Raw genomic sequence first — 26,215 nt, forward strand, 5'->3', positions numbered from 1 at the left:
GGAACCATATCGGAGATTTATACTGCATACAGGTAAAGCAGAGAAACATCGTCCGATAAGTCCCAACACGAACGAAAGTGAGTGTTGACTGATCGGAGCGGATGGTGACTGAAGAGAACTTTAACGAAAAGGAAGAGGAGGGTAACTGCAAAAGTCGCTGTAGAACTGAATTTCGCAATCGCGAACCCCGTCCGAATCAAAACAGCAAGAAAGGGAGCTCCATAACTTAGTAATTTCAGGACGAGCTGTAATCCCAAAACCGGATCCATAGGAGTTCGAACTAGCTAGGTATAGAGGGCATTTAACTCGCCGGAGCGTGTAATACAAAACATGAAACATCTGATCTGAAGAGGCGGGAGGAGATGGACAATGAGGGGGGGGGGGGGAGGAGAAAATGAACTGAGAGACCGGGGGGGGGGGGGAGGTGGCAGGTGGCCAGAGGGAGGAGGGAGGAGGAAACAGAATAGTAGAAGTTGAAATGTACAAATACCCGGATAACGCCAGTTTCTCAGCTAGTATTAGAATAATACCGATAGGCAATCAATCTTCCAAAGTTCCATGCTTGGACGAAACGAGACGAACCGTAATATGTAGTAAGACGTCGTATTTCAGTGACCCAGCAATCAGGGAAGTTGCATAAATTCAACTGGAGGGTGATTTTATTATTGTTGATGATGGTTCTGAGTTTCGATAAATCTTTAATTCACTGTTGCCCGCATCTCGTGGTCGTGCGGTAGCGTTCTCGCTTCCCACGCGCGGGTTCCCGGGTTCGATTCCCGGCGGGGTCAGGGATTTTCTCTGCCTCGTGATGGCTGGGTGTTGTGTGCTGTCCTTAGGTTAGTTAGGTTTAAGTAGTTCTAAGTTCTAGGGGACTGATGACCATAGATGTTAAGTCCCATAGTGCTCAGAGCCATTTGAACCATTTTTTTTTAATTCATTGCCTCTGAACGCATCGCAAAGTAGCTAGGCGGTTGACAACACGACGGCCATTATTATCTATACCTGATAAAAGTTCAGTTTTTCAAAACCCATTATTAACAGCTATGTGGCTAATACCGGCTTGTGCATTCCCTATCCTACTAAATAATTGCGTCTCTGACTGCATTATTTCGTGCATCATATGTAAACCTGCGCTTCCTGAGGTTTATGTTTTATTAAATATGCACCGACGTATCAAGGTAATTTGAAAACAGTACTTACGAAACAGCGATGAGATAAACTCAATTATAACAACATCTCTGGTATGGAACTACTTTCATTTTTTACGTAATCAAAAATGGTTCAAATGGCTCTGTGCACTACTAACTCCTGAGGTCATCAGTCCCCTAGAAGTTCGAACTAATTAAACCTAACTAACCTAAGGACATAACACATATCCATGCCTGAGGCAGGATTCGAACCTGCGACCGTAGCGGTCGTGCGGTTCCAGACTGTAGCGTCTAGAACCGCTCGGCCACCCCGGCCGGCTTTTACGTAATCATTTAAAAAAGATACTGCGATGAATGAAACTGTTTCCACTCGCGTTATGCTTATTATCAGATGTAAATGGGTCAGTGCCATAGTAATGCCAAATGTTGATGCTCCCTCCCTTTTGAGTTACCTTGATAAACATCTTTGCGTCGTTGGATTGATGGCGTAATATTAACAAAGTTATTCTCGTGATTTCTGCGGTCAAATTGATAAAAGATGTGCACGTGATTCACAGTTTCTAGCCGTGTTGACCATTCCGTTTCCCTGTATCATGTTTCGACTTCTGACCAAATCTTCGGTAGGGGCAGCGAGCGATGTTATCAAACGTTCCCACTCACTTCACTCAAAACAAACTACGAGCTATTGTTGGTAACGCTTAGTTATTTACATCAGGGTTCGATTCCCAGTGTCAGTGACATCTCTTGTCTAATAAACGCGTTGGTTTCCAATATATGGTGCAGGCACTTAGAAATGGTTCATTATGATGACGGTTTCGACTCTAACATATGCATGCTGAGTTCTAAACAAATTGGGCAATAATAACAATAAAAATAATTATGCGTCGCCTGGTATCTAGTCTTCCATTTGTTAAGAACTAGCCGCCAATCTGATGAGTCCCACTCAAAAATTTTATGTCGATATTCCAGTAGTAGCCTGCCTCCATAGCAAAGGTCGCTAAGGCATATTTTCAGGTTTGAATCCTCGGAGTCGATTAGGGTGTTAAGGAGGTGAAACTTGTGACTTCCAGTTACTGATCACTAGATGGTGTGTGAATTTTTTCGGTCAAATCTCGAACACACATGATTTGTATCGCATACTGATGGCAATAAGTTCATCAGCTAGGGACGTTAAGCTCGCTGACTCCTCTAACGTTTTTGGAGAGTGGTAAGTAATGTGCGGGCATTACATTTCGTTTCCTTCTTTCGCCTCTCTTATCATGATCAACAACAACAACAACAATATAACAAAACACTATACTACATTTTACACTCAGTCATCTTTACGTCCACTAAACGTATCGCTTTCATCCGGAACACACTGAATAAAGCAAAGGTGTGCAACGAGGAGCGAATGGAAGGAAAGAAGGTTAGGGATCAACGCCCCGTCGATGACGAAGTCATTAGAGATGAAGCACAAGTTCTGACTGGGAAAGGTTGGAAAGGAAATCGGCCGTTCTCTTTCACAAAAACCATTGCGATACTCGTCTTAAAGTACCTATGGAATCACGGAAATCTGAAATCTGAATAGTCGAAAGGCTAGCTGAGCCGCCATTCTCCAGAATACGAGTTCAGTGCCTAACCATTATGTCACCTGGCTTGGTAGATCTGTCCGAGTGGGACAGGCTCATCTAAATGTGTGTCTACGTGACTGCTCTGCAGTTCACCCGTATTTGCCAGGCACATGGTTCTTCGAAACACCTATACCGTTCCACTCTCTAACAAAACGTGGAAAAAACGAACACTTAAGTCTTCCTGTGCGAGATATTATTTGTCTTATTTTGTTAGAATATTCATTTCTCGCTATGTTGGTTACGACAGGAAAATATTTTTGCTTCCAGAGCAGAAAACTGGTGACCGAAATTTCGTGAAAAGATCTAGCCGCAATGGAAACGCCTTAGTTTTAATGACTGCCACCCCAAGTCACTTATGTCCGTGACATACTCTCCGTATTTCGCGATAACACAAAACGAGCTGCCCTTCTTTGGACTTTTTCGACGCCCTCCGTCAATCTTACCTGCTAAGAATCCCACATCGCACAACAGTACTCTAGTAAAGCAAGGGTAAGTGTAGTGTTGGTAGTCTCTTTAGTAGACATGTTGCATATTCTAAGAGTTCTGCCAATAAAACGCAGCCTTTACTTTACCTTTCCAACTATATTACCTATGCGACTGTTCGTTTAAGTTGTTCGTAATTGTAATTACTAGATATTCAGTTGAACTGACAGCCTTTAGATTTGTATAAATTATCATGTGATCGAAATTTAACGGATTTGTTTTCGTACTCATGTCTATGACCTCAAATTTTGGCTTATTCAGAGACAACTGCCACTTTTCGCACCATGCAGGTATCATGTCTAGGTCATCCTGAAATTTTTTTTGATCTTACTAGACGGTATGTGACAGCGTCATATGCTAACAATCCTAGAGCGCTACTCGGATTGTCTCCTAAATCGTTTATATAGTTTAGGAACATCAGAGGGCTTGAACACAGATCCATGGGGAACGCCAGACTCTCTATCTCAATGACTTAGAAAATTTACACTTTTAGTGCGATCAATGCTTGTTAACAGCTCATTTTCGTTGATACTTGTTCGCTTATTTTCGTATTTCTACGGTCGCGGGTTCGAATCCTGCCTCGGGCATGGATGTGTGTGTTGTACTTAGGTTAGTTAGGTTTAAGTAGTTCTAAGTTCTAGGGGACTTATGACCTCAGCAGTTGAGTCCCATAGTGCTCAGAGTCATTTTTGAGAGGGCGACTTATTGGATGTCGTTTCCATAGGAGTCTACCGATGTGCCCGAAGATTTGGGTAGCACGGGACAAATAAAGGACACTCGCCCTTGGTTTACTAATCTTTATCTGCTCCACAGATGGAATGTCGGTGAATCGTCAACCCAATATGACAGCCTCATTTATACAGTAGCGAAGAACAAACGGTGAACATCATGTGAAGTTTTATTCACACACAGGATAGGTGTGCAATCATAATCAAGGATCATAAACCTACGGACAAACTGTGGAGAACGTTTCCTATATGGGGACATTTACTCAAATTACAGGCCTGAAGTCGCGCATATAACGATAAAAGAATTCTCGGGTGTTACAATGAGAGAAATTGTTGCACGCTACTTACATTTATTAGTCGACGGATTTTTCAGTTTGATAGACAGAACTGGGCTTCTCCCATCATGTTCCACACATACTCAATGTGGACAGGACAGGTGATCGTCCTGCGTAGAGGAATTGACGAACATCTTGGGCAACAGGCTGCATAACGCGAGATGAGTGTAAATGTGTTTTCTCTTGCTAAAAGAGAACATTTCCCTGACGTCGTGGAAGTGTCAGCAGAATGGACTGAAACATGTTCTGTAGGTATCCTGCGCTCGACAAACACCAGAAGACTTCTGTTATTATAGGCTGTGTTCTCCTAGACGTGTTTTGCGGTGGTATACTTGTACAATACCCACTTCCATAAATGAGACCACCTGTCGAAATCCTCAATACTCATGCTTTGCAGGGCAGACCACTCAAGACACGCAGGAAGAGAGTCAGTGAGTTTCTGGAAGGTACTGACAGGGATGTGGGACCATGCCGATTGCAGTATCGTGGCCAGCTACACTATGTTCCTCGGTTGAGGAACCATGGCGTAAACAGCCCGAGTTAGAAAACTGCTGCGGAAGCAAAGGGAACTTCACAGCAAACATAAACATAGCCAAAGCCTTGCAGACAAACAAAAATTACACGAAGCGAAATGTAGTGTGAGGAGGGCTATGCGAGAGGCGTTCAATGAATTCGAAAGTAAAGTTCTATGTACTGACTTGGCAGAAAATCCTAAGAAATTTTGGTCTTATGTCAAAGCGGTAGGTGGATCAAAACAAAATGTCCAGACACTCTGTGACCAAAATGGTACTGAAACAGAGGATGACAGACTAAAGGCCGAAATACTAAATGTCTTTTTCCAAAGTTGTTTCACAGAGGAAGATTGCACTGTAGTTCCTTCTCTAGATTGTCGCACAGATGACAAAATGGTAGATATCGAAATAGACGACAGAGGGATAGAGAAACAATTAAAATCGCTCAAAAGAGGAAAGGCCTCTGGACCTGATGGGATACCAGTTCAATTTTACACAGAGTACGCGAAGGAACTTGCCCCCCTTCTTGCAGCGGTGTACCGTAGGTCTCTAGAAGAGCGTAGCGTTCCAAAGGATTGGAAAAGGGCACAGGTCATCCCCGTTTTCAAGAAGGGACGTCGAACAGATGTGCAGAACTATAGACCTATATCTCTAACGTCGAACAGTTGCAGAATTTTGGAACACGTATTGTGTTCGAGTATAATGACTTTTCTGGAGACTAGAAATCTACTCTGTAGGAATCAGCATGGGTTTCGAAAAAGACGGTCATGTGAAACCCAGCTCGCGCTATTCGTCCACGAGACTCAGAGGGCCATAGACACGGGTTCACAGGTAGATGCCGTGTTTCTTGACTTCCGCAAGGCATTCGATACAGTTCCCCACAGTCGTTTAATGAACAAAGTAAGAGCATATGGACTATCAGACCAATTGTGTGATTGGATTGAGGAGTTCCTAGATAACAGGACGCAGCATGTTATTCTCAATGGAGAGAAGTCTTCCGAAGTAAGAGTGATTTCAGGTGTGCCGCAGGGGAGTGTCATAGGACCGTTGCTATTCACAATATACATAAATGACCTGGTGGATGACATCGGAAGTTCACTGAGGCTTTTTGCAGATGATGCTGTGGTGTACCGAGAGGTTGTAACAATGGAAAATTGTATTGAAATGCAGGAGGAACTGCAGCGAATTGACGCATGGTGCAGGGAATGGCAATTGAATCTCAATGTAGACAAGTGTAATGTGCTGCGAATATACAGAAAGATAGATCCTTTATCATTTAGCTACAAAATAGCAGGTCAGCAACTGGAAGCAGTTAATACCATAAATTATCTGGGAGTACGCATTAGGAGTGATTTAAAATGGAATGATCATATAATGTTGATCGTCGGTAAAGCAGATGCCAGACTGAGATTCATTGGAAGAATCCTAAGGAAATGCAATCCGAAAACAAAGGAAGTAGGTTACAGTACGCTTGTTCGCCCACTGCTTGAATACTGCTCAGCAGTGTGGGATCCGTACCAGATAGGGTTGATAGAAGAGATAGAGAAGATCCAACGGAGAGCAGCGCGCTTCGTTACAGGATCATTTAGTAATCGCGAAAGCGTTACGGAGATGATAGATAAACTCCAGTGGAAGACTCTGCAGGAGAGACGCTCAGTAGCTCGGTACGGGCTTTTATTGAAGTTTCGAGAACATACCTTCACCGAAGAGTCAAGCAGTATATTGCTCCCTCCTACGTATATCTCGCGAAGAGACCATGAGGATAAAACCAGAGAGATTAGAGCCCACACAGAGGCATACCGACAGTCCTTCTTTCCACGAACAATACGAGACTGGAATAGAAGGGAGAACCGATAGAGGTACTGAAGGTACCCTCCGCCACACACCGTCAGGTGGCTTGCGGAGTATGGACGTAGATGTAGATGTAGATCAATGAGGTCTCACAGAGTCTCGATCTGGTTTTAATCCGGGGCGTTTGGTGGTCAGAGGAGTGCGGTAAACTCATCCTCGTGCTCCTTGAACGACGCACGTACACTGCGAGCTGGGTGACATTTTGCATTGTGCTGCTTGTAGATGCCAACATGCCGAAGAAAAACAAACAGCATGTATGGGCGGACGTGGTCCTCAATGATAGAGGCATTCTTGTGTTGATCCATTGTACCTTCCAGAATGGCGAGATTGCCCAGGGAATACTACGACAACATTCCACAGACCATAACGCTCCCTCCTTCGGCCTGAAACCTTCTGATGATTGTTGCAGAGTGCTTACTTTGAGACGTGTCACGCCGTACACGCATAAAATGTGATTCATCTGGAAAGGCCACTGGACGTCCATCAGCGGTTCTGGGATGCAATTTCGATCCTGGGCAGCAGTCAGCATGGGTGCATGAACCGGGCGCCAGCTGCGGAGGCCAATACGCAGCAACATTCGCCCCTCGTTTCATCTGGACGGTCAGTTGATCAAAAGTTGCACGAATATTCCCCCGTGCACATCTCCACAGTCTTTGTTCACCTCTGTCATCTACGGCCCTTGGTGCACCACAGCTGTCCACGCACCGGTTTTGGATGGCGCCATTTTGCCATGCACGATATACTTTAACTACCGCAGCACGCGAACAGTTTACAAATTTAGCCGTTTCGGAAATGCTTCCTTCCTTGGCCCGAAAGCCAATGATCAAGCCCTTTAGGACGAGAGATAAATAGCTCCGTCTCCACGTTACAACAACTGCACTGTTTTCAGCGTCCTTCTGACACACTTCATATACCCTCCACTGCTGGTGCTGCCATCTGTCGTCTGTGAGTGGTTATTGAACACTGACGTCGAACATAGGCGATAGTCACACTAATGTGACTAGACCGTAAAGTTGCTGCACGAGAGGCGATAGCCATGCTTAGACTCTCAGGACAATGCACCAAGAGTTTGGTGTAGCGCAGGGATCCATTACGGTCCTCTGTTGTTTGTTCCACTTAAATTGTCAGGAGATACTAATTTTGAACTCTTCGCAAATGACAGAAATTGTGGGATGAAAATTAGTACCCGACTTCTTACTTAAAAGGCAAGTAGTGAAGCATTTGAAAACATCAGCAGATGGTTCAAGACATGTGGATTATCATTATAGTATTTAGAATAAACTTAGCACAAAAAAATCCATTATTATATTTGCTCGTATCGCTTAAGGAACAGTGTGCTAGCTTGCGAGATAAGAAGGTGAGAAGCGAACTCGCACTGTGGATTAACGACCGTTGGTCTAGACTGTGGTACACTGACCAGTCTGCGTGCAGTTATTAAGCGATTTTCCGCGCTTGTTTAGAAAAATTCTGGGCTGTTCTCCGATATCTGTGCCACAAGATAGACAAACAAATAGTTATAACACAATAATACATAGAACGAAATGTATACGATTGCAGACAGAGGTTGCAAACGATTTCCCTCCTTCACGTTAACCGGAAACAGTGGCTACGGTAGGGGCATGGCGGAACAGACGGGTGGTTAAAATGTTATGTAAACAGTGTATAACGGGATAAACGCTAGGAAAGACAGAGGTAAAATTCAGTACTTCCCACAGAACTCATCAACCTATATATCCTATATAAATAAAATACAAAAGCTAGAAATTTTCTGAAGTAGATCGTAACCTTAATTTGAAAACCTAGGGGCTACAACTGATGCACTGCCTTAGTTCAGCTACGCTTGTTGATATCGGAATATTGCAAATGAAGAAAATAGTTAATTTTGCATATTTGTATTCAATAACGAGCTACAGAGTTATACTTTGGGGATGCTCAGCTTACACCGACATAATTTCCAGAGTATAGAGGCATGTTATTAGAATTCAGTACGGTATTATTTCTAGAACTGTCTGCAGAGACTTCTTCTAAAATCTCACTATTTTGACACCTGCTTCATTATATACATACTAAATGTCTTGCAGGTAATGAGGTGGACGTTTCGACTAAAGTAAAGAATTTTCTGTTGGGAAACTCTTTCTACTCACTCACAGAAACTATTTAAATAAATACTCAAGGTTATTTTGTAATGAATATTAGCACTGTAACAGAATAAAATTAAAAAAATATCAAGTCATTTCATTGCTTTGAATTTAAATAACATATATATCTTAGACTTCTTTCCATATTCTAGAGATCCGTGGAGAACGACTAATGTGATGTAAAGGTTGAGTAATTGCACCTCCTGCTCCTCTGCTACCAGTCCTTTATCGCTCTGTTTACTACTAAGAAATCGCGACAGATTCGATCACTGCGCCACCACGTGCGTCTCCTCAAGCTGCCTGTGTCTCCCAAAACTACCTTGAAGGCGAAAAGTCTTTTGGTTAAAGTTAACAGGCATGAGAAATAAACATTCTTATCGAGTGAAATATGTTGGTCTCCGTGGAACGACATAGTTTAATCGTTTATTTGACCCTCACTAAGTGCATTTTTGGAGACATACCCCTGTCCTGTTAGTTATTAATTTGCTTCGCTTACACTGGTCACCGGATGAAAGATGAAAAGATCAGTAATCACGCTATCCACCCTATCATAACTTGTCCCGTCCAACTGGATATCGACCGTCACTTACTAAAACTTCCGAGACACACTCGTGTTCCCTCCCGCACGACGCCCAAAAATACTTCAGATTCAAAAACAAACTCAACTCTGAACTCTCTTTCATAACAGAAACTCGCTGTAGGATCGAAGAAACCTATAACTATTTCCAAAGAGGCAATTTGGTTGAAGAACTTATTTAATTTAGCGCTGCAATCAGTTTCGATCTTATGTCATTCTCAACTACAAGTGCGCCATAATAGTGAAAACTAAAGTATGTCGTAACTCAAGTACATACACTACTGGCCATTAAAATTGCTACACCAAGAAGAAATGCAGATTATAAACGGCTATTCATTGGACCAATACATTATACTAGAACTGACATGTGATTACATTTTCAGGCAATTTGGGTACATAGATCCTGAGAAATCAGCACCCAGAACAACCACCTTTGGCCGTAATAACGGCCTTGATACGCCTGGGCATTGAGTCAAACAGAGCTTGGATGGCGTGTACAGGTACAGCTGCCCATGCAGCTTCAACACGATACCACAGTTCATCAAGAGTAGTGACTGGCGATCATTGACCAGACGTTTTCAATTGGCGAGAGATCTGGAGAATGTGCTGGCCAGGCCAGCAGACGAACATTTTCTGTATCCAGAAAGGCCCGTACAGGACCTGCAGCATGTGGTAGTGCAATATCCTGCTGAAATGTAGGGTTTCGCAAGGATCGAATGAAGGGTAGAGCCATGGGTCGTGACACATCTGAAATGTAACGTCCACTGTTCAAAGTGCCGTCAGTGCGAACAAGAGGTGACCGAGACGTGCAACCAAGGGCACCTCATACCATCACGCCGGGTGATACGCCAGTATGGCGATGACGAATACACACTTCCAATGTGCGTTCACCGCGATGTCGCCAAACACGGATGCGACCATCATGATGCTGTAAACAGAACCTGGATTCATCCGAAAAAATGGCGTTTTGCCATTCGTGCACCCAGGTTCGTCGTTGAGTGCACCATCGCTTGCTCTCCTGTCTGTGATGCAGCGTCAAGGGTAACCGCAGCCATGGTCTCCGAGCTGATGGACCATGGTGCTGGAAACGTCGTCGAACTGTTCGTGCAGATGGTTGTCGTCTTGCAAACGTCCCCATCTGTTGACTCAGGGATCGAGACGTGGCTGCACGATCCGTTACAGCCATGCGGATAAGATGCCTGTCATCTCGACTGCTAGTGATACGAGGCCGTTGGGATCCAGCACGGCGTTCCGTGCTACCCTCCTGAACCCACCGATTCCATATTCTGCTAACAGTCAATAGATCTCGACCAACGCTAGCAGCAATGTCGCGATACGATAAACCTAAATCGCGATAGGCTACAATCCGACCTTTATCAAAATCGGAAACGTGATGGTACGAATTTTTCCTCCTTACACGAGGCATCACAACAACGTTTCACCTGACAACGCCGGTCAACTGCTGTTTGTGTATAAGAAATCGGTTGGAAACTTTCCTCATGTCTGCACGTTGTAGGTGTCGCCGCCGGCGCCAACCTTGTGTGAATGCTCTGAAAAGCTAATCATTTGCATATCACAGCATCTTCTTCCTGTCTGTTAAATTTCGCGTCTGTAGCACGTCATCTTCGTGGTGTAGCAATTTTAATGGCCAGTAGTGTAAAAAATCTATACGTCTGAACTGGATATAACATTACAAGGAAATCGCAGAGGTGTAGTTACTGATGAATATGGACAGACCTTCATACGAGAAACACATGCAGTGTTAGTTTAATATTGCACGGTCATCAATGGACACATACAATTCTTTATTGAATATTATTAGAATTACACACACGAAAGAATGGTGTTTTATCTACATACTCTATTTTCCACGTAATATGCATCCCGTTCTATGGCCTTGCTCCAGCGCGAAATAAGCGCACGTACCAATCCTTATCCTGGTGGCGGAGCCAGTGCTTCACTGAGTGAATCACCTCCTCATCGTCCTCAAAATGTCTTACACGAATAGCATCCTTTAATGGTCCAAACAAGTGGAAGATCGAGAGACTGGGTCAGAGCTGTAGGGTGGATGGGGTAATACTGTCGAACCCTGTTTTGCGATGCGTTCAGCAGTCCTCAGACGTGTGTGGGTCCCAGCGTTATCGTGTTGCAGCATAACATCTCCTGGATTGCTGTGACGCTGAAGTTGCCGGAAGGCGTCTTGGGGTTTGTTAATGTGTTGACATAAGCTTCTGAACTAATGGTACCGCCTCTTGGTTTCACATCAATGAGAATCACACCTTCACAGTCCCAGAATACGGTGATCATGACCTTACTGGCGGAAGAAGTTGCTTTGAATTATTTCTTCTGTGGGGAGTGCGAATGGAGCCATTCCATCTCTCATAGTCTTGTTTCGGGCTCAAAATGATGAAATCAGGTTTCACCACCTTTCACAATACGGGAGAAGAAGGCCTCCCCCTCAGCTTCAAAACGTTGATTTATGATCCACCGTCAGTCACCGCGGGACCCATCTTGTACACACTTTTGAACATCCCACATTGCGGATAATTGCATCCACACTTACTTTGCTGATTGACAGATGCAGCGTCAACTGCCGAGTCGTAATGTGTCTGTCCTTGCCAATGACGTCAGCTCGCTGCAACATGTCACGTGAGACAACCGTGGATGGCCTCCCCGACCGCTGCAAAATCGTGGTTCAAATGGCTCTGAGCACTATGGGACTTAACTTCTAAGGTTATCAGTCCCCTAGAACTTAGAACTTCTTAAACCTATCTAACCTAAGGACATCACACCCATCCATGCCCGAGGCAGGATTCGAACCTTCGACCGCAGCGGCCGCACGGTCCCAGACTGTAGCGCCTAGAACCGCTCGGTCACCACGGCCGGCTGCAAATCGTGGAGCTCCCCTGAACCGCCATTTGATGACCTCGCCTCCGTGCCCACCGACTAACTGTACTTCTCTCGACAGCACATGCTCTATAGACTTAGAACAAGCGTTTGTCAATATTCTCCAGAGTTTCTTTTTATGCAGTAAGATATTCAATGACGGCACGTTGCTTGCAACGTACATCACCTACAGACGCCATTTTGAAACTGTACTGCAGCTACGCTATCTGTCGGAAATAACGGAAACTTGGCGCGCTCACTCTAGATACTTCAAAGAATACATACTTAACGTTTCACATTCGTAGCATTGTTTTCAGCTGAGGAAAAAAGAAAATGCGGTGCATTACTTCTGGGCAATTCTCGTACTAAAGAATAACAGGTATAACAGGCGTGTGATAAGTAGCTGTTTCGATAACAACAGTACGTACTTTCAGTATTGAAGAAAATTACTTCATGTAGGCCTACGTACTGTTGTTCTCGTATCCACTGCATGCTCTATGCTTTTCATATTTTAGGTTGCGTCCACTTACGTTTTCCCCGAGTCCTTTTGCTTTCCCCTCCACTGCCTTCGCCACTCTTTCTCGCGTCCGCTTTGCCCCTCTTTTTTCTATGTCCTCTTCCTCTACCGGCTCCCCCCCTTTTTTTTTCTTTTCCACTCCTGCCCCCCCTTTCCCCCCTCATCGGTCCGGGTCCTCCCCCCGCCCCCATCTGCCGCTGTGTCGCCAATAGCGCTGTTTTCAGTGAATGTTCCGTGTTGTGCGTCAACTGTCAGTGTTGCGAAAAGCCACCATACTGTCGCTAGTTGTGTTGTTTATCTCGTGCCAACAGACATCAGACTGTCGCCGTGTTTTCTAATTGTGCCTGCCTACTTGCTGTGTGTTTTCATCCTCATTGTTAACGCCGTGTTTTTATGTTTGAAATTCTGCAACTTTCCACTATTTTACTGTGATTCACAAAGTCACCGTTTTATCGCCTTTTTATATTGTTTGTTATCTTGCCATTGTTTGTTTAGCTCTTCTCTCGGTTGTAGAGCAGCATATTAAGCTGCTGTCAGACCGCCCCCCCCCCCATCTGGGGGGGGGGGGGGGGACATCGAAAATCAATAAAGGAAAAAAAAACACTTATGTTTAGAGAATCGAAAACATTCAAAATGACTTGCATTTAGCATGGCACTCTGATCTGCTCTTCCATACTCCTTTATGCTTTGTCTGTTCTCTCCTAATGGAACTTCAATCATCTCCCACTTCCCAACCATTAAATATGTCTCTACATATACCTACACTTCCAAACATAACCTACAATACCCCACTGAGTCATCCATAATATTTAGACTTTTTTCTCTTGTTCTAAAGCCGGCCGAAGTGGCCGTGCGGTTAAAGGCGCTGCAGTCTGGAACCGCAAGACCGCTACGGTCGCAGGTTCGAATCCTGCCTCGGGCATGGATGTTTGTGATGTCCTTAGGTTAGTTAGGTTTAACTAGTTCTAAGTTCTAGGGGACTAATGACCTCAGCAGTTGAGTCCCATAGTGCTCAGAGCCATTTGAACCATTTTTTTTCTTGTTCTAAAGGCGTGTGCTGAAAAGTAATGCCTCTGAAATTTTATGTGTCAGTTCTTAAAGATTTTTAAGTAAATAAGACTTTATCAACATTTTACATCTTTATTCCTCATATCTACATTTTTATTTCTCAACATAGTCACCCTGGCGACGAACACACTTCTCCCAATGAGAGACCAGCTTGTTGATACCTTCATTGTTGAATATTTGGCTTTGTTGACGGAGCCACAACCTCACCTCTGCTTGCATCACTTCATCACTATCCAAGTGAAGTCCTCGAAGATGTTCTTTGAGTTTTGGAAACAGATAAAAATCTTATGGGACCAAGACTCGACTGTATGGAAGATGATCGACGACAGTGAACCCAAGGCGTCGGATTGTTTTGAAAATGTCACAGGGCTCGTGTATGGTCCGGCATTATCATGTTGAAGGAGAGGGTGATCCATGTGTGGACCAACTTTTCGAATTCCTGCTTTCAGTTTTCTTGGGGTCTCGCAGTATCTCGCAGAGTTTATAGTGGTCTCTTTAGGCATGAATCCCAACTGTACCACACCTTGGACATCCTAGAACACAGTGAGGATGACTTCGCCTGCTGATGGTATGGTCTTGTATTTTTTAGGCGTTGGTGATCCTTTGTGGCGGAGCTCTCTTGCTCTCTGGGCTAAAATGGTGAACCCAACTTCCATCATCTGTCACAAGATTGTCAAAGAGCCCATCACCCTCACGCTCAAGACACATTTCATTCTTATATGGACATCAATTGGAGGCCCGTATCGCGCGGTTAGAAATTCGATTACAACACGCTGTTTCTCACGCAGCGACATAATTACGTTCCACACTGAGTACACCCAACAATTGGGAGCCCTGTTGGGGCGGAGGGTTGCAACTTCCGTCAGGAAGGTGCGAAATCTGACCGAGTAATATACATGACATGTAATACTTCAAACGATATTGATAACCGGATAAAAAAACTCGGAGGCATTAATTTTCAGTACGTCCTTGTAGTTCGGTCTATACAAGTGAAGCGGAAATCCCTCACAAATTGCTGTTTCTGGTCACGTGCGAATTGTGATTATAAAGTTTTTACTGAATCGGGTTGAAAGGGATGGAAAGGACTAAAAATATACAGACACAAAAATTACTAGAAAAACGTCAGAAAAAGTCTAACAAAATTTCATCACGATGTACATCAAACGCTTCCATCTGATTAGTCGATTATGAAACTGTAATTGGATTTCGGCTAGATAAAGTAATACGCAACTTGTGAGACCTGAGTTTCTTCCGGCGTAAACGATGTTCGTTTAACTTACGGGAATGCAGCCGGGTGACGTCATCGAGCAGACCTTGCAATTATCAACACAAAATCACAGCAAGTAAGCGCTGCGCTGTGCAAGGGAATTTAAAATCTCGGTTCTTTGAAAACTCTGGAAAGATAACACTCACACACACCGTAAATATTAGCGCCATAACGAACCAAAATTGGCCGAGTTATCAATAGTGAAATTAGTAATCATCGGGCCAGGTAGCATAAACTCTGTCCCTCTATTTTTTGGCAAGGGAAAGAGCAGGATTCCATGCAGAATTTAAACAGAAACCACCATCCCTTTTTATTAGATTCCTTCTAATTTATCTCAACAGAGTCCTTAATAACACTATTCCAATAGCTGGAAGTGCATGCCAGATCACCTAGTTGTTGTATTCCACAGGATGACCGGTACCAAGACAGTATTCTGCAATGGTGGATTTGCTCGACTGTTGTAAGCGTGTGTGCCGCTTGTGATCAGTTCACCGGTCCTCCACAGTCCTAAAAGTCCGACAATATATGACATGCCACAACTGCTAGGAATACGATAGACACACGCTTTACGCAAACCAAGATACTGAGCCGAATATTTGTTTAACGGTGGAGATAGAAATGGATGGCTGGCTTCCCTTTCTTGATGTGTTGGTCAGGAGGAAGGTGGATGCTACGTTGGGGTATTTCGTTTACAGGAAGCCTACTCGCACCGACTTGTATCTGCAGGCTGGTAGTGGTCACCATCCGACTCAACGTGAAGGGGTACTTCGTGTCATGGATCACAGCGCCTACGTCATCTCGGCCCCTGAGAGTTTTTCAGCTGAGTTAGCCCGTCTCGAAGTCACCTTTCGTCAGAATGGTTACGGTGAGAGACAGATCACGCGTACCTTGCGCTATCGACCAACTGTTCACCAGCTGAGTGATGATAATACCGAGATAGCGCCAAAGTCTTCGGCCTTTTTGCCTTACGCAGGAAGCATTTCGAACAGGATTAGTTGTATTTTTCGGAAATATGATGTGAAGTGCGTTTTTTGACCACCATATAAGATCAGGGTACTTTTAGGCTTCGTTAAGTATGATCTAGGTTTTCGTAAGGCAGTTGTCTACCGTATTCTTTGCACTTGTGGCATGTCATATATTGATGAGCACTGCCCATAAGCGACACACATGCTTGTAACATTCGAGCAAATCCGAAATTGCAGAACATTGTCTTGGCACCGGCCATCCTATAGAATACTACGAGATTAAATTAGCAACGAATCTTACAAATAGAGATTGTGGTTTTTGTTTAAATTCTGCGTGGAATCCTGCGTACTGCCTTCTCAAAAAGTAGAGGAACAAATGTATGATATCTCAACCGTTGATATTAATTTCACCATCGATGACTTCCGAAGTCGCTCATCTTTGGTTTATGATGACGCTAGTGTTTACAGTGCCTGTGAGTATTCTTTCCGGAGTTTCTTTGAGAACCGAGGTTTAAATTCCTTTGCACAGCGCTTACTTGTTGCAGTTTTGTCTTGAAAATGACAGGGCGCCCTCCATTCGAAATATCGGTGGTTGTCGACGACGTCACCCTCTGCATTCCCGTAAGTTATTTGAACAATACGAAAGTTATTGGTATGCGTTTGTCGATGTTTTAATAAATACAGGGTGTTTATAAAATGAATTTAATAATGAAAGGGCTGAAAGAGAAGATCCTAGCAAGCAACTTTCACATAGTCACCCATGTCCGCATTCCTTAGCATTCAGCCCTAAGTTTCATTTAAAAGCGTCGCGCGCCACGGGGGGCAATGGCCTTGCCGCAGTGGATACACCGTTTCCCGTCAGATCAGCGAAGTTAAGCGCTGTCGGGAGTGGCCGGCACGTGGGTGGATGACCATCCGGGCCGCCATGCGCTGTTGCCATTTCTCGCAGTGCATTAAGCCTCGCGATGCCAATTGACGAGCTACTCGCATGAATAGCAGCGGCTCCGGTCAAAGAAAACCATCATAACGACCGGGAGAGCGGTGTGCTGACCACACGCCCCTCCTATCCTCATCCTCAGCTGAGGCTGACACGTGGGTCGTAAGGTCCCGATGGGCCACTTGTAGCCTGAAGTCGGAGTGCTTTTGCGCCACGGGGAAGACAGGCATACAAACCGCATCCGAGTCGACACGGTCGCAGTTGTGCCGGGCAACGTTTTCAATTTATTTGTGACATCAAAGTAAAGGATACGTGGGGTTGACGTTTCATGGCCTTTATTCGAAAATATTTAAGAAAACAGTTCTAAATTACGCCGTTCAATGACGCCTGAGATATTGTCGCTCCCTTTCAAACACCATTGGCAATGTGGACATTACTTCAGAGGCTACCGTTTTTCACGCTATTCACTCTTTAGCTGTCTCGATAGATGCTTCGTAAACAGTTTTCAGATGTCCCCAGACGAAAAAAATCGAGTGGCGTCAATTAGGAGGAACGTTCAGGCCATGCCAACGGTCCACCGCGCCCTAGCCATTTCTCACCAGAGGTCTCATCCAAATAATTTCGACCACATGATCGAAGTGCTCAGATGCACCCTCATGCTGGTACTACGTGAGCTGTTGCACGTAGAGGACATGTTCCAATAACTCCGTCAGTATATATCTAAAGAGGATTAAGTATCTGTTTGCGTTCAGTCGTCGGGGAGCATGTATGGACCAATCAGGTCGCCTATCAAACCAGCCCAACCGTTGACTGTGATGCGGTCTTGGTGACCATCCACAAAAGCGGCGTACGGATTTTCCCGTGCCCGCACTTGTTGATTGTGGCTGTTGAACACAGCTTCCCTTGTAAAGTATGCCTCATCCATAAAAAAGTAAAAAGTGTGGGACTTCAGGTTGAATCGCACACTTCTGCAAAAACCACTGGCAAAGTCAGTGCGATGCGGAAAATCTTCTTGGTTAAGGGCTTGAACGTTCTGAAGGCGGTAAGGGTGCAAATCTTTTTCATTCCACATACAGCAGACCGTGTAATGGCTTACACCCATTTCTCGATCAACACTCCGAGAGCTTGTTGAGGGCGTGTTTTGGAGCAGTACTAACGTCTCTTCCTCAAACTCGGGTGCACACTCTGTACGTTAACGACCGCGTCCGCCCAGCCTTCGCTCCTGTAGCGCAAAATAAATCCATCGGGTTTCGAGGTAGGCCATAAACGCACAAGCACCATTACGATACCTTGCCAGTGGACAACTCACATCAAGTTCACCTGTGTCTCTTAAGTGGGTGTGGACGGGGTGAACGTGTGTGGATCTGGCACTCGACTATTCAGGAACAGCTGAAAATACAGCCGTTGAGCAGTGAGAGCCTTTCCATCCACCGCCCAGAAGCACAGTGCATGTGTGACCTTTCACTAAAAACGCGACATTTACAATCCGCTTCGCACAGTACCAAACACAAGAGTCTCCCAGTTTGACACACTGATTCATGCCGAACCAGATTCTGGAACGTCCACAGGTGCCGCTCGCTGTCCGACAACGTATCAAAGAAGAATTTGCACTGTCAAACGCAACGATTTCGCGTTCCAGCAAATGGCGGAAGAAACTCCTTGGTGTTATCCCGCCCAGAATACCTGCTACCATTTCGTCTCGGATGGCGGGCTGTATGCCTACAATCCCGGCGGCCCGCGACGCTATTAAATGACATCCAGCGTCGAATCCTAAGGGATGCGGACTTGGGTTGCTATGTGAAAGTTGCTTGTTATGACCCACTCTACCAGAACTTCCATCTTTACATTCATTTTAGAAACACCCTATTTATAGTAATGAAAACGTCGTCTTTTAAGTGAAACAACTGTTTATAATCGAGGTATTTTGACCGCCTGCTTCGATTGCAATACACTAATTGCTTCAAAAGGTTTTCTAAAAACTGCCAAAATAAGATGAGCATCGTTCTCATATCGAGCTTAGGAGGTTTACCTGATGAAATTTATCTGCCCAAAAACCCATTATATCAGTGCGAATAAGAAGTGGTTCTGCCTTCCAATACGTGCGAGTAACGCGGGTGATAATTTCTAAAACAGAAACCAAACATGCAAACTTTAACCACGCAAAGAAAGCTGATAAAGTGAATATAAGTAAAACGATCAATATGGAAATGAATGGATAGTATCACGTAATTTTGTGTATTGACCGAAACTGTTCGTTATGCTACCTCAAAATCAACTGATATTATGCAAAACTTAGGGTATGAGCAACAAAGCAGTTTTCATCTGCCGCAATCTATTTGCAATAGATTGACAGCGGATTTATGGAAAGCGTGGAGAGTCGAACAGAAGTATATCACACCTATTATGACAACGAGTCCACACTCACTTGTAAGTAAGTAATGTAGGTACCTCACTACTATTTTGTTATAGTCCGGTATGGTAGAACAGGTTTTATCGTTTCGGTTGATGCACAATTGTAGTTGTTGATATTGTGTTGTAGGTGCTCTTCACAAAAACTTCAGAGTGACAACAGTGCTGAAAGAATCAGTTATTTCAACCGACCAATTTATGTGGTTATAATTACGTCTCTCTTTGAATCGTGGCTGTGCTTCTCAACATAAAGAAATCAATTCATTCTAGAGTGCTGTTCCTTGGGAAGATGACTGGTGCTGAAACTTCCTGGCAGATTAAAACTGTGTGCCGGACCGAGACTCGAACTCGGGCCCTTGACCTTTCGCGGGCAAGTGCTCCACCACTGAGCTACCCAAGCACGACTCACGCCCAATCCTCACAGCTTTTACTTCTGCCAGTATCTCGTCTCCTCCCTTCCAAACTTTACAGAAGCTCTCCTGCGAACACAGTTTTAATCGCCAGGAAGTTTCATATCAGCGCAAACTCCGCTGCAGAGTGAAAATCTCATTCTGGTGACTGGTGGTGTTTTAAAGCGTTTCTTATGTCAGAACGAAAGGGGTAGCGCAGAAGTAAGTCACTGGATTCACATCCGAGAAGATAGAGAATCAAATCCCCATTTGGCTATCTAGATATTGATTTCCCACGATTTCCGTAAATCAGTTATGGCAAATGAAGAGAGGGTGTCTTTTAAGGGGGGTAGGACGTCAAACTTGCCGACTTGGAGCAGGAGAGGCATCACAGGACATTTTAATTTCCAGTGTCTATACTTTTACAAATGAAGTCATAAAACTTTGTCAGCATCACCAGGAAGGATTCAGGATTCACACTCATTTCAGTCGAAGTTCGAAAACATAACAAAATAATATTTTTTACATGTGAAATTTCGTCATTTTTTCACATACTTATGGCTGCATTTGTTACTATAGGTACACTTTTCTTCATAAGTTGGAGAGATTCTTCGATGAATTTTGCACAGCATACATACCATATTTACAGGTGTATGAAACTCTAGACTTTATGTAATTTATGGGAAAGCGAATGAGATGTTATATTTTAAACTTCATGTTTAGAAAAAGCACAAATTGTATTGTTAATTACCTCAATTTTTACCACAGTTTTTAATAGATGTGGAAAATTCTAGAGTTTCATACACCTTTAAGTATGGTTTGTATGCTGTGCAAAATTCATCGAAGAATCTCTCTTACTTATGAAGAAAAGTGTACCTATAGCAACAAATGCTGCCATTAGTAAGTGAAAAAAATGATGAAATTTCACATATAAAGAAAATTATTTCGTTATGTTTTCGAACTTCCACTGCTATGAGTGTGAATTCTGAATCCTTCCTGGTCATGGTGACAAAGTTTTATGAATTTATTTGTAAAAGTATAGACAATGGAAATTAAAATGTCCTGTGGTGCCTCTCGTGCTCCACGTCGGCCCGTTTGACGTCCTACCCTCCAAGGGACACGCAGCTGTATTTCCCCAATACGAGCTTATGTGCCGACTCCGAAGACTTCGTCGTCGATGGGACGTTAAAACTTTCTTTCCCTTCCTTCTTAGCAATGTCCAGAGAACTTGCACTGCCGTCATGGGAAAACCAGGTTCATCAACTTAGGGTAGCTCCCCAAAAGGGCCTGGAGATACGTACGAGCACCTTGTTGGCACGAAAATTCCACGCGGAACTGTGGTTGTCTTTCGATGTTACAGTGAGAGGCTGGCACAAACCTTGGCTAACTTGTCCTCTGCCTTGGCTAGGATGACCTCGAAACTCTCGCGATGCGTGAAGACCTTGCGCGACTGGATCTTGCGGTGGAAGGTGCGCTCGAGCAGGGGCCGCGCCACCTGCCGGCCCAGGATGGACGCGATGTCGGCGTGCGCCTGCGAGTCCACCTCCACCTCCTGCAGCAGCGTCTCCCACGTCTGGAACAGCGAGCTGTGGCACGCCGGCCTGCAACACGGAACACCCAGCCCAACTGCAAGTGTCTGAAACGACATAAACCGTTCAGTTCAAAGTTGTAGAGAAAAAGAAAGGTATATAAAATATAAACACTCTCTGGCTGTAAATTTCAAAGCGATTACTTGAAATTTGTTTCATGTACCACACAAGCGGCTGCTCCTGAAAATCAATCCTTCCAAGACCCAGGCAATCATCGTAGGTCGTACCACTCGCTCCTTCCGGCTCCTGGATTTCTCCCTTACCGTCTGCGCCCGTCCTGTCCGCCTCACGCCCACCCTCACCATTGACCGTCATCTCACATGGATCCCTCATCTTCGCTCCATCCAATCCAAAGCCCACAACTGCCTCCGACTCCTCAAACTCCTCTCTGGCCGCACATGGGGTTTGCACCCCTCTACCATCCTCCACACCTACAAATCCTTAATCCGTTCCATCCTCTGTTATGTCAGTCCCTCCAGATCCTTGAGCGTCATGCACTCTGCCTCACATTCCGTATACGCCTCCCGTCCCCCATGCGGATCCTCTATGACCTCATTCCTTTCCCCCATCTGCTCCTGTTCCTCGAACATATCTGCATACTCTACACGTCCTACCGCCTTGATATCCCTCACCCCCTGGTTGCTCCTCTCCTCTCCTGTCCCCGCCCCCTGCCATGCCTTCACTGTTGTGTCCCACCTACCCTCCATCTCTATACCCTTCATCTCCTTTCCCAAGGTGGCTTCCATCAACTCCCCATCCAGATGATGCCCTCTTTCCCTCCATCTATCCCTCCTATCAACTGTGATCTCCACCCCGCCCTCCTTTCCTCTGTCCTTTCCCTGGGCTCCCTCTTCCCCCCCACCTTCCATCCTGTTTTCTCCCCACCAAACCTATCCCTACTTCCCTTCTCCCCTCCCCCCCAGAGTCCTTTTGTATTCCCCTCCTCTGCCTTCCCCACTCCATGTCGCGTCTGCCGGCACCCCCCCGCCTCTTATGGGTCCTCATTCCCCACCCCCCTTTTTTTATTTTCCTATCATCTGTCCAGCTTCCCCCCACCTGCTCTCGGCTGTGGTATGTCACATTTGCTAACTTTTCAGTGCAGTGTTCCAGTGACTGTACAGTGTTGTTCGTCTTTCTCGTGTTGCGAACAGAAACCATGGTGTCGCTGGGTGTGAATTTTATGTCTTTTGCGAACAGAAACCAGACTGTCGCCGTTTTTTTTAATTGTTTGTCTATTGCTTTACCTGTCTGCTTCGTATGTATTTTATTGGCATAATCATCCCTTTGTTCTATGTTTTAAGTTCCACGATTTTTTCGCCATGTTACTATTTAATTCTCCGATTTTATCGCCTGTTTTAATTATTTATTCTCTTCATATTTCTAACAAAGTCTGTAGGCTTAAGAGCGGTGTACTAAGCTGCTGCCAGCCCGCCCCCTTCGGGGGAAATCGAAATTCAATAAAGGAAAAAAAAAACACAAGCGGCTGGATTTGTGATTTCCTGTCAGAGAGGTCACAGTTCGTACTAACTGACGGAAAGTCATCGAGTAAAACAGAACTGATTTCTGGCGTTCCCCAAGGTAGTGTTATGGGCCCTTTGCTGTTCCTTATCTATATAAACGATTTGGGAGACAATATGAGCAGTCGTCTTCGGTTGTTTGCAGATGACGCTGTCGTTTATCGACTAATAAAGTCATCAGAAGATCAAAACAACCTGCAAAACAATTTAGAAAAGATATCTGAATGGTGCGAAAACTGGCAGTTGACCCTAAATAACGAAAAGTGTGAGGTCATCCACATGAGTGCTAAAAGGGACTCGTTAAACTTCGGTTACACGATAAATCAGTCTAATCTAAAAGCCGTAAATTCCATTAAATACCTAGGTATTACAATTACATACAACTTAAATTGAAAGGAACACACAGAAAATGTTGTGGGGAAGTCTAACCAAAGACTGTATTTTATTGGCAGGACACTTAGGAAATGCTACAGACCTACTAAGGAGACTGCCTACACTATACTTGTCCGTCCTCTTTTAGAATACTGCTGCGCGGTGTGGGATCCTTACCAGATAGGACTGACGGAGTACATCGAAAAAGTTCAAAGAAGGGCAGCACGTATTTTATGATCGCGAAATATGGGAGAGAGTGTCACAGAAATGATACAGGATTTGGGCTGGACATCATTAAAAGAAAGGCGTTTTTCGTTGCGTCGGAATCTTCTCACGAAATTCCAATCGCCAACTTTCTCCTCCGAATGCGAAAATATTTTGTTGAAACCGACCTACATAGGAGGGAACGATCACCACTATAAAATAAGGGAAATCAGAGCTCGTACGGACGGATATAGGTGTTCATTCTTTACGCGCGTTATACGAGATTGGAATAATAGAAAATTGTGAAGGTGGTTCGATGAACCCTCTGCCAGGCACTTAAATGTGATTTGCAGAGTATCCATGTAGATGCAGATGTAGATGTAGAACGTGAGCTTGACCTACTGGCAGAAATCCAACTTTGTCATATACAGAGTATCCCAGCAGGAATGGTAATATTCAAGGATATGACAGGAACGATCATTCGCAGCAAAAACGCTTAGTGACACTTCAGACAAGAAGAGAACAGAAGGTTTTCAAATGTGCTGCTACAGAAGAATGCTGAAGATTAGACGGCAGATCATGTAACCAATGAGGAGGTACTGAACAGATCTGGGGAGAAAACAAATTTGTGGCACATCTCGACTAAAAGACGGGATCGGCTGATAGGACGCATACTGAGAGTAAGTGTGGAGGGGGGAGGCGTAAAATTTTAGAGGGAGATCAAGAGATGAATACAGTATGCAGGTTCAATCGGATGTAGGTTTCCGTAGTTATTCGGAGATGAGGAGGCTTGCACAGGGTAGAGTAGCATGAGATCTGCATCAAACCAGTCTTCGGACTGTAGGCCATAACATCAAAAATTCTGAGCAGTTCATCTTCGATACTGTAAAACAAATCTGTTCTACTCTAAGCTCTTCGCTTTCCATACTTTGAGAGGCGGTAGTACGGATCAAATCAAGAATAAAAGTCCATACTACCTCCTGCCAAAATATGAAAAGCGAAGAGCTCGCACACGAAGAGGTTTTTTTCACAGTATCTAAAATGAAGAAATGTTCATAGCTCTTAAGGTATTCATTTTAGAGCCGATGATTACTAGACGTTTTTGCTTCGAAATATTGTTCCTGACATATCCTGACGATTAATCATTCCATCTGGGACACCCTGTATATGTCTGGCCATATATTAATGCATATCTTGCAGAATGCATAAGAATGTCTTTCGATTCACAGTTCAGCCACTATCAGTTGACTAACAGTAGTGTTTGCTAGTGACAGATAAGAATCGATTTGTCGAACCAGAGCTAACGCGAACACGTAACGGGCAGCTGCAACCAGTATTATCATGGATGGAAGCGGCGAGGCGTTGATGTATGCTGAGTGTGTGCTGGCTGAGTTTCTGTGCAATGTGCTGTAGGACTTTGTGCTGTAAAGAATGAATTATGTGGTACTTTTACGGTAGCCGGAACGGAAAACCTTGGAAATTTCTGGTAAGTTCTTATGGGACCAAACTGCTGAGGTCATCGGTCCCTAAGCTTACACACTATTTAACTTAAACTAACTTACGCTAAGGGCAGCACACACACCCATGCCCGAGGGAGGACTCGAACCGCCGACGGGGGGAGCCGCGCGCACCGTGACAAGGCGTCCTAGACCGCTCGGCTATCCCGCCCGGTCGAGCAGGAACGAACTGCAGCTCGACACATTTGTCTCCGATTATTAGAATAGACGGTAAAAGCTGGACTCTTCCGCAGCTCTCTCTGATTCTATATTCGGTAAATACTTGTACTGTGTATTGTCCATACGTCCACAATTAATATTCTCAAAACTAATCCCAGAATTCCTAGCAAGCGTTCTACCATCTACTTACTCCTGTGATGATTGGATTCACTCTTACCTTCATCTGACATCCGATAACGAAATACGAAATGCCTATCTCCCAAATCTCTGACGTTCATAGTGAGGCGTACTGACGTTCTTCCACAACATGGAGAATCAATTTGCAGTAGGATTTTCGATCATATACTGTGCTCGAACATTATGAATCACCCTGAAGAAAATGATTTATTGATACATAACCAACACGGATTCAGAAAATATCGTTCTTGTGCAACATACACTCCTGGAAATTGAAATAAGAACACCGTGAATTCATTGTCCCAGGAAGGGGAAACTTTATTGACACATTCCTGGGGTCAGATACATCACATGATCACACTGACAGAACCACAGGCACATAGACACAGGCAACAGAGCATGCACAATGTCGGCACTAGTACAGTGTATATCCACCTTTCGCAGCAATGCAGGCTGCTATTCTCCCATGGAGACGATCGTAGAGATGCTGGATGTAGTCCTGTGGAACGGCTTGCCATGCCATTTCCACCTGGCGCCTCAGTTGGACCAGCGTTCGTGCTGGACGTGCAGACCGCGTGAGACGACGCTTCATCCAGTCCCAAACATGCTCAATGGGGGACAGATCCGGAGATCTTGCTGGCCAGGGTAGTTGACTTACACCTTCTAGAGCACGTTGGGTGGCACGGGATACATGTGGACGTGCATTGTCCTGTTGGAACAGCAAGTTCCCTTGCCGGTCTAGGAATGGTAGAACGATGGGTTCGATGACGGTTTGGATGTATCGTGCACTATTCAGTGTCTCCTCGACGATCACCAGTAGTGTACGGCCAGTGTAGGAGATCGCTCCCCACACCATG

At 44.6% G+C, this 26,215-nt stretch overlaps 1 protein-coding gene across 1 annotated transcript in view; it reads right to left on the bottom strand.

The window, feature by feature from the left end:
* Window positions 1–26,215, bottom strand: part of LOC124722181 — a 997,523-nt gene that overhangs the window by 820,758 nt on the left and 150,550 nt on the right. The window contains exon 3 of the mRNA XM_047247381.1: window positions 21,202–21,424. Coding sequence (XP_047103337.1) covers window positions 21,202–21,424 — 223 coding nt within the window. The remainder of the gene's footprint in view (window positions 1–21,201; window positions 21,425–26,215) is intronic.

The sequence above is a fragment of the Schistocerca piceifrons genome, chromosome X (assembly GCF_021461385.2).
Source record: "Schistocerca piceifrons isolate TAMUIC-IGC-003096 chromosome X, iqSchPice1.1, whole genome shotgun sequence".
Lineage (NCBI taxonomy): Eukaryota > Metazoa > Arthropoda > Insecta > Orthoptera > Acrididae > Schistocerca > Schistocerca piceifrons.